This window comes from Corylus avellana, chromosome 7 (assembly GCF_965113065.1).
Source record: "Corylus avellana chromosome 7, dhCorAvel1.hap1.2, whole genome shotgun sequence".
NCBI classification, from domain to species: Eukaryota; Viridiplantae; Streptophyta; class Magnoliopsida; order Fagales; family Betulaceae; genus Corylus; species Corylus avellana.
In genome coordinates, this window is record NC_142496.1 from 5,260,785 (window position 1) to 5,270,779 (window position 9,995).

At 36.6% G+C, this 9,995-nt stretch overlaps 1 protein-coding gene across 1 annotated transcript; it reads right to left on the minus strand.

Moving 5' to 3' along the window:
• Positions 1 to 395: 395 nt before the first annotated feature.
• LOC132183596 (ABC transporter G family member STR-like) lies at positions 396 to 4,845 on the minus strand. Its single transcript, XM_088518666.1, is given in 7 exon segments — positions 396 to 855; positions 857 to 1,649; positions 1,849 to 2,240; positions 3,294 to 3,562; positions 3,661 to 3,840; positions 4,481 to 4,696; positions 4,699 to 4,845. Coding segments are annotated over 7 exon segments (2,457 nt in total).
• Between the last annotated feature and the right edge of the window lie 5,150 nt (positions 4,846 to 9,995).

A 9,995-nucleotide genomic window follows, 5' to 3' on the forward strand; every position in this document is an offset into this window, starting at 1 on the left:
CAATTCTTGCTCGGTTAGTGGTGGATTTGCTTGTGAATAGTGGAAATGATAGGAGATTAGCCGCCTTCCTCTTCACTCGCCGTGAAGCCCTCAGCGCTGGCCGCCCCTTTTAGTTCTCCTTCCTTGATCATTACTTTGAAGAGGCTTGCCGGGTGTGCTGGCGTGTTTGGAGTGCTTTCTTGGGGTTGAGTGTGATTATCTATAGTTGAGGAACCCACAGGGAAAAAAGTAATAAGCTTTATTATTCATATTCAAAAGAAATTTGTTGAAAGATATGGTATATATGCTTCCATAATATGTGTTTGAATAATGTATTAGCTACTCTCCAACTTGGGAGACAAACATAAAACTAAGATATATAGTAGCAAATGCAAAGAGATAACAGATCGATCACTTCATTTCCTCTCATTCTTGGAGTAAAATCTCAGAACCAAGTAGAAGAAGAGGCGATAAAGAACTCCCCAATCCAGCAAGATTCCTATGTCGTACCAAATTCGATGGTTTTCGCCTATACCAATTGAGAACAAGACATCTTGTCCGATTAACATGCAATCCTTTGGCAGTTGTGCTATAGTTCTGATGTGCAGACTGCTGATATTCACCTGTCCCAAAGGACCTGGTGAAAGATCCTGTTGCTGCCCATTATAGCACCTGCTGCCTTTGAATTCATTTGTCAACAGTGCCTCAAAAGGGTATTTGATTGCTGAGATGTAATGCAGCCACCTCCAGTATAGTGGGATTTGAGTTCTTTTCAGGAAGAAGCCGCAAGTGAGGAAGAAGAGAGCTGTGGTGGCAATCACAACAGCATATCCTGTAATGTAGCTTGGAACAAGTGCACTAACAAGCATCACATAAGGTTGTAATGAGAGAGGCATAGAGGGTCAGCCAGAAGTAGAGGACATTGCTTTTGAGTCCAAGGATGATTTTGGTGATGGCTGCAAATGTGAGACCTTGGATTGCAAAGAACGGCAGATACACGAGAAGCGAGGAAATGACGTAAGAAGAAGCGCGATAAGCGTTGTGGGATGTCTCTCTGATGAAGATGAATCTTTCTTGGATGAATGTCGGCACGGCATCGTTGGAGGAGAAGAAAACAAGGCAGACTGTGAAGATGTAGAAGTTGAGAAGCCGGTTGACGTCTTTGAAGGTAGGATGACTGAGGTTTTTGAAGAGGGAAGATAGAATGAATGCCATTACTGCCAACACAATCTCCCGTGAGAGGAAGAGTTCTGGAGTTCGAATTACGTTGAGCGCGGTCCGCCATGAGAGGACGGCAACCTCACGGATCCACGGGTTTGCATATTTGGGGCTGTGATGCGGCGGCTCATCAAGCACTTCTCCCACCTCAAATTCTTCATAAGAAGTTGCTGCATAAGAAGTTGGTGCATAAGAATTCATGGACGGGCTAAAGACTGCAGGAGTTCTAGGAGGATTGTGTTGAGGTGTAGTATATTGGCTTGAAGCTAGGCTTCTTGGTCCCGGAGTGAGTACTCCGGGGGTCCGTCCAAGTGTTCTAGCCGGAGTCCATGACGGCGGTTGACCGGGGGTTCTCTTGACACCATGGTAGATCCATACCGAGAAATCTTTGTAGAACTGAGAAGCTAAACGAGGATTATAGATGCTACTGTGCAGTGGTGTGTGTACTTGTTAGAAGATAAATTAAATGATTAAATTTATCACTTCCTATAAGTAAAGCTTTTGAGATAAGTAGTAATTTAACATGGTAATAGAGCTAGAATATGATCCCAAAAGTGATGGGAAGTGTTGGAGTATAAATTAAATGATTAAATTCATTATTTACTATCAACTTAAACTTTTGAGATAAATAATGATTTGACAGTACCATTTTCCTTGCAAGTGAGTTGTCAAAATTGTCATCATCATCTTCCTCATCATCGTCATCGTAATCATCTCGTCCGGATTCCGGTTGAGGTGTTTGGGAACTGGAATTAGAGAATGCATTAGTACTACGGAGGCTGATCATATGCCTAGATGCAGCAGGGCTCTTTTTGTAAGGTGTCCGAGGTGTTTTTGGAATGGGAGTTTTGGCCACTTGATCAGGTTTGATGCCCTCTCGTTGGTACAGCACCAATGGGTCTAGCCCTACTGTTGATTCATCATACTCTTTGATCACATCTAGGAGATACTCAAGGCTGTTCTCACCATCTGGTGTAGGCCTTCCAAATCCAGCTAGGTGAGCAGAAAGCGCACGTGGGCTTCCCAAATATACCAGTCTTCCCCTGCAATTATTGGCCCACTTAATAAGCATCAAGTCAACTACCGAATCACAAAGATGCGTTTTAATAAGCTTTGAGTAATGGTATGTAGTAGATTATTATACGATTGTCATAAAATTGGGATAACGTGATGGTAATTAACTATTGATTTTTCTTTTTTACAAGTCCTTGTTTATCTAAGACTAATTTTCACTATTAGGTTATCTTAGTTGCATGACCGTCGTATAGTAGTTTACTAAGGACACAATTTTCCTCCAAACTAGTTTAGAGAAAATTTCTTTCAACTTACTTTAATAAGTGTCAAGTATCATTTAACATGTTTGAATTTCTCAAAAATCAATGTTTGGTTTTCTAGGTTAGTAGAATATCAATAAATGACTATTAAGAATATTAAAGAAAACACGTAAGAGATGACATTTGATACTTATTAGAGTAGGTTGAAGGAAATTTGTGTCCGTCTACTAACATTATGTTAAGGATTGTGTTTGAAAAATAAAGCTTTTAAGTAAATTTTTTTTTTTTGCAAAAGCTTTATTTATAAGTTTTTGCCAAAATGGCGTTTTAACCATTTTGAGCTTTTTGGACCCTTAAAAATATTTTTAATTTTTTTTTATCAAACGGATACTTTTTTCTTCAGATAGATTTTTTGAGTGTTAAACGCACGTTTAGACCCCTCAAATACACACCCAAATAGGCCATAAATAGTATTTACTCATAAGGTTTTGGTTGAAGTCCAATAGTTTACAAAAAAATAATGTTATTTAGTAGATTGTTATACGACTACAGTACGATTACAATGATTTGAGTATGAAAATCAAGCTTTGAATTAATTAACAAAGGCTTGTAAAAATAAAGAATTAATGGTTGTTTTTCACTGCCACGTTATTCCAATCGTATATGTAGCTAGCCGTCTATGAAATAGCATTTTAACTTCCCGAATTCAAGATAATTCATGGTTTCTTCTCCATGATCTATTTTTCGGCTTTAAAGGGTAGCTAATATTTCCCAAATTCTAGGTTGTGCAGATGAACAAAATGGACATGTTGTTTGGTTTACCTTGCAAGGACAGTGATGCGGTCGAGGAGCATTTGAATTCTATAGGAAGGCTGGTGGATGGTCATGAGGACAATGCTGCCACCTTTAGCAATGTCCTTCACCTTCTCCACCACACTGTAAGCACTTGTGGAATCCAGACCTCAGGTTGGTTCGTCAAGGAACAGTAACGATGGCTTGTGGATTATGTCGATTCCGATCGACACCCTCCGCCGTTCCCCTCCCGACACCCCTCTCGTCTCCTCATTACCAATATATGTTTGTGTTACACTCTGCAAATATATTCACGTTCTCATCAAATACTTTTCCTTAATTTGTGCTCTGAGAGAGAGAGAGAGAGAGAGTTATATAAATGTGTATATATATATACCTGCAAGCCGAGTTGATCAAGGAGCTCATAGACTCTGTTTCTCTTTTCAGCCCTGGAAATGGAAGGAGGAAGCCTGACCTCGGCTTCAAACATGAATGTCTCAAACACTGTCAACATGAGGAAGAGCTGGTCGTCTTGCATCACGTATGAAGATACCATTTTCAAGTAGCTTGTTGTTACCTGCATTACCGACCCATAAGTCGTTAGGATATAAATTAAATGATTAAATTAATTTCCTTCTATCGGCTTAAGTGATGGTTTAACACGGTATCAGAACAGATATTTTGAGTTCGAATCATGTTTCTAGGGGTGAAAAGGCGGGTGGTTAATAACCGTTAACTAACCGCTAACCACTTTTGAAGGCGGTTAACAAAAACTGCTAATTGCCTAGGCGGTTACGGTTAGCGGTTTTATGCTTTTTTAAAACCGCTAATTACTAACCGCCTACATATATATATATATACACACACATGAAATGATGTCGTTTTTGTGTTTAAAATTTTAAATATATATAAAAATGCATAAAAATCTAGAAACGATGTCATATGTAGTATAATATTATCGTATTACCATATAAACGGCATCGTTTTGGTTTTATTTTTTATAAAAGTGGTTATTAGAGTTACTAGCCGCTAACTAACCGCTTCTGCTAACCGCCTAGCGGTTATTTGCTTAGTAGGTTAGTAGATTTTACTAATCGTAACTGCCTTTTCACCTTACATGTTTCTATCATTTATCTCAAATTTCAATGAAATATTTTGCATGTTGGGATTTAGAGAAAGTAGTGAGGAAAAAAAAAAAACAAGAGATGGAATATTACTGGCTTTCCATCGATTTTAACAGATCCTGCAAGGCTCCCTTGTGCAATCCAACCAGCCAGGGCATCAAGAAAAGTGGATTTTCCAGCACCACTAGGCCCCATGATGGCCATAATTTCACCCTTGATGGCCTGCCCAGAGATGTCATTAAGAAGATAAGCTTCTCTCTTAATCCACTCCCCATCCTTCTTCTGCTTCTTTATCACACTGTATGAGAGGCTGCTGAATTAGTGAATTCAACACCTTGGCCGGGAACCATCTTCCGCGGTGCAGGCGGCGCAGTGTTTTTACCTGCAGCACCCAATTTGTCGAGGTCCAAGAGGGTCTCGAGGCTCCTATTCATTTCCGTCCGGCCGAGCTTCGCCATGGTGGCGATTTCTGTCGGCTGCAGGTCTTAGCCAACAACCGGTGTGAAGGCAGGGGCTTTGAAGAGCTGAGATTGAGGAGTGAAAGGGTATAAAAAGGAGGGAAATGGTGGGGTATGCATGCAGGCAATGTGGACAAGAAGTGAGGCGGTTAAAATGAAAGCAAATAAATAAAGAGGATTAGAGGCTTGTGAATATGTTTGAGAAGAAAATTAGGAAAGAGGAGGAGGAATCAGACGGCAAGGCTTAAGGGCTTCCCTTTGGGCTTCACACTCATTTGCTTTGATATTCCCGGAAGATGTGTGGATTATTGTACGTGCACTAGAGACAACCTATTTCTCTCTGTCTATTTCATTTTTTTTTCTCAAATAAACATAAGAATTTTCTTAAAATGCCTTAAGGTACGTGGATCAAGAAAGCTTGATTCAAATTTGAAAAGAAGATTAATTGATAAATACTTCTATATATTTTGGAACAACCAAAAAAGAAAGCTTCTCATTTATATTCAAAGGTCTACTCCAACAGTTAGAATATTTTGATATTATTCTATTATGTTGCCTTATATTTTTTAGGGTTTAGTCTAGAGTTTCTTGTCCACTACTTCTTCTTTCTCTATATATAGAGAGCTATGTAAGCATATCATATCATTATCAATATAAAAGAGATGTAGTCCTATATGCTTCCGCTCTCTCTCTCATTCTTCCGCTCCAATATATATATCACCAACAAATTTTGTTAGGAGACCAAATGGCGTGATCAGGCCTCGTTTATGGAGCTTAAATGCATTTTTAAGCTTCTCAAACACACACCTAAATATGCCATTAGTCCGGAACTCGCACGGTACGTATATATATTCATTCCCAAAATCAAAATCAAAGTTTATGGACGGTTCATCTATGCTTAAAGGTCATGCTTATGTCACTCCTAGAAGCTCCAACAAAAACATTAAAAAAAAAAACAAAGGGAATATTGAGTTCGATTGGATGCATTTTAATTAATTAATTACAAAAAAAATGATGTCCATCATCTGTCAAGAATCTATATATAGATTACGGTAACTTGCTTTGTAAGTGGAGAACAAATTAATCCCATGTAATAAAATTAAACTCGCATGCAATTTTATTTTCTAGGGATTCTTCTTTCAATTGTACTCAAGAAGAAATGAAATAAAAGATACAGTAGAGAATTAGGACAATTATTGTATAAGGTCCACGTAAAATTCTCAAAAAAAAAAAAAAACGTCAAACGGTTGTGGTGATATTTGCCAAAGAAAATAAAAACTTAATTAATCGGTTGGGTATTCGTGATATATAAAAAGAATTTTACTACACTTATAAGTAGGGCTGTAAATTTTTGACATAGCCCACGAACTTGATACGAACCCAACATAAAATTAAAGGGTTAAAATTGATCAGAGTGACCCGTTTAATTAAATGAGCTGCATTAGGATTGACCCATATAATCTTATATCCATGTTTCAACATAAACAGAACCCGATGCGTGACATAATGACATGCAATTTTTGATATAATCCGCAAATCTGACACTAAATCAATACAAAATTAGAAGTTAGGATTGCAGGGCTAATTTGACTCATTTAATTAAATGACTTAAGTTAGTATTAACCTATATAGTCTTATACATATGCCTCAACACACGTGAACACTGTCCTCAAGAGGTAGCTCAATTGGCTGGGACCACGTCTAACGAAATGGAGGTCACTAGTTCGAATCCCCTTCCCTCTTCTTGTGTGGACATGTCAAAAAAAAAAAAAAACAAGTGAACACAAATTGCCACCCTTACTTACAATTGGATTGAGATCCCCTAAAATTTTTCTTAAATTTTAATAAGGTAGCCTCCTCATTAAATTCTAAAATATGATTTATTTTAGACGATTAAATGAGATAGACGGCTAAGATTTATGAATTTGATAATCTGAAATTTAAAAGGAATCCCTTACCATTAGCAAAATTTTGCTAGATTCCCATCAAATGAATTATTTGCCTAGAGAAACATTAATGGGAGTTTATTTATTTTTCTAAAAATTAATTACAGCCATGCAGGCAGTTGTTTGCTCCCCGTACGTAGGGCATAATATGGAGAAAAAAAAAAAAAAAATAGTAATTAAAGAGGCCGGCTATTATCTGGAGAAGCTCGCCGGCAGACACATCTGCTTGGAATATTCTGCATGTCTTTTTCCAACCACCAAATAGTTGGTTTGTTTTCTACAATAAAACAAGGATTATTGGAAGCTACAAATAGGTCATCGAGGAAGCTATGAATATATGAACATGAAGCAGATTAATTTATTTATATGTCAAGCAATATTAATATCTCCATATCTCACCATGCAGATGCAGGCACCTTCATGCCCGAGGTGTTGGCGTGGTTCAATCTTTCCATAGCGTCAATCAATGGCTTGACTGTGTGGCCTGATTGAGCCGCGCCAATATCGCGTGCCATGCATCCATCTTAATTACTGTTTTTTTGCCTTCTTTTTATTTTTATTTTTTTAAAGTAATCATGCATGCAGATGAAGGAGAGGAGAGCAACGTCGTCGATGATGATGATGATGGCGGTGGTCGGTCGTAGATGTAAACTGCAGAGCCGATTGTGACATGTCATGTTAGAGGTATGGATATATGGATGGATCATGGATGCATGGCGTACGTGTCTTTACATAAGGTTTTTTTAAAAATCATTATTCATCGCATTTTTAACTATAGTAGACGGGTGAATCCAATGATAAATTTGCAAAAAATATGGTTGGAAGAATAATGTGTAATATGTTTATTATTTTTAAACTGAATTGTCTCATCTTAAAAACACAACCCAACAATTAAACGGCATGGATGCGATATAAATATATACAGCAAGAAACTAAAGGATTATGGCTTTTAAGATAAAATTAAGTACAAATGAAACATCAAATTTGTAGGTTTTACCTTGCGAAAACAAATTGAAAAAACACGAATATTGCTTAGGAACTGACAAAGAATGTCAATTCCAGTCTTCTTTCCACATCTCCCCTTCACTCTAAAGCTCGCGGAAGCTGTATTTTCAGGCTGAAGGTCGAGTTTTTAGGGTATTGAACGCTCAAAAACGAGTTTCTATCGCATTAAAATTGATCTTGAAATTAAAGTACTAGAGGATCGATCCTGTTGATGGGAGGATCGATCCTCCTTTTTTTTTTTAAACCACTACATCATTGTTGCAAATAAACATTTTTTTTTCTTTTGAAAGCACATGTTTTTAAAAAGGACTTTATTTATCGATCGGGATATTACAAGAACATTTGTTGAATTATTATTATTATTATTATTTTTTGTGCTTTGACTTGGTATTGGGAATTGTTGATATTTGTTGTGTGTTTGTGTCTTTCGAAAGCCTGTATATTTAGTATTTGTGTTTTTGTTTTTGTTTGTTTCTTCTTTTTTTTTTGGAGTGCACGGGGAAGCGCTCGATCGAGCACTCGTCGCGGTCGGTGAGGTGCTAACCAGTTGACGGCGTCACACTACTACAAAGGCACGGATGTGCGCACATCCACGCCGTTTCATAATTCTGCCAATCTTGAAAATAGTGGTTGCTACGGAGGAGCTTACTGATGCAAATTTCCATTTCTGCACAGCCATGAGCTTAGGACCCAAGACGATGAAAGAGAGTGATGAGATAAAGAAATGGTGAGAAATTATTAAAAAGAGAGAGAGAGAAAATTTTGCAACAATGGTTTTCGGGAAAACTTCACTTGGCTCTCATCAACTTTCATCACATTTTTAATTACTCTCATAAACTTAAAATAAAATAAATAAAATAAAACACTCTCAATTTAGTGTATCCATATTTCAATTTCACCTTCACATTAGGATTTTTCCTTGAATCCTAATGAAGGGGTGTTAGAATTTCTAAAATACCCTCACTTTTTAAGGAAAAAAATGGCAAAGATTTAGGTGTTGGTCAACATTTAATGGAATTTGCAAAAATACTCATACGTAAATCTTTGAAAAAAGAAATTAATATATATATATATATATATATATATATATATTAAATTGATATTTTGGAATTTTTAACTGGATTTAATGAAAAATACTAATAGAGGGATACTAAACTCAAATTGAAAGATAAATGTATTAAGAGTTTTTGAAATTTATAGGGTAATTGCAAAAGCAGCAATAATTCATAAGAGTTAAGTGAAATTTTCCCATGATTGCACATAGGTAGGCAATTACTATAACAAATTGTGTGTTTTAAATAATTGGGACATAAGCTATTGGATGTAAATTTTAGCTGGTTTAATTAATTTATACAATTTAAGAGTTTTGGCTAATCTCAGTGGCGGATATAGGGGCATGCGGAGGGCGCCGGCCTCTACAAAAATCCTAGAAAAAAATTTCCATGTAGTTTAATTCCCAGTTTTCTTATGCCTTGCCCCTCCTCTTTTTCTTCCTTCTCCGTTCTTCTTTCTTCCTCTTCTTCTCTATGTGTTTAGTGTTTACATCACTTTTTCTCCATCGATCTCGTTCAGCTTCTTTCTTTCGTGCTCCCTTCTCATGATTTCTCTGATTCTCTCTTTTTCTTACTTCTCTACTGTTTCTTTTCCCTCTCTCTCTCTCACTTTCTTTCTCTCAGACTAGCTAGGATCTCCCTCTCTTGTAAGTTGTACCCAATGGCCAGTTTTGCTTCACAATTTTTAAGATGGCAACTAAGAATACCGCGTTTTGAGGAAAAGTAGTGTTATATCATTAATGATTTTATTATGGCACAAAAAATATTAAATAAATTTAGAATATGTTTTCAAAATTCAAAGTAAAGATTCCAATAGTCTATAGATATGGTAGAGAAAGCAGTAAATTTGAAAAATAATTTTGAAATAATTAAATCAGATATTTTTATTTTTATTTTTGACATTTCCACACCAGAGGGGGAAGAAGATTCGAACTAGTGACTCCGCTTCATAGTGCGTGGTCCCCAGCTGATTGAGATACCCCTTGCGGACAAATTATATATTATTTTAAAATATCATTGATAGATAATTAAATATTAGAAGCAATTATTAAGTATGCAATATTTTTTTAGGTGTTTGAAAAAAAGAACATATTTGTATTGATTTTTGGATTGATAGAGTTTTCCTTCAAACTCGGTTGAAGGAAGT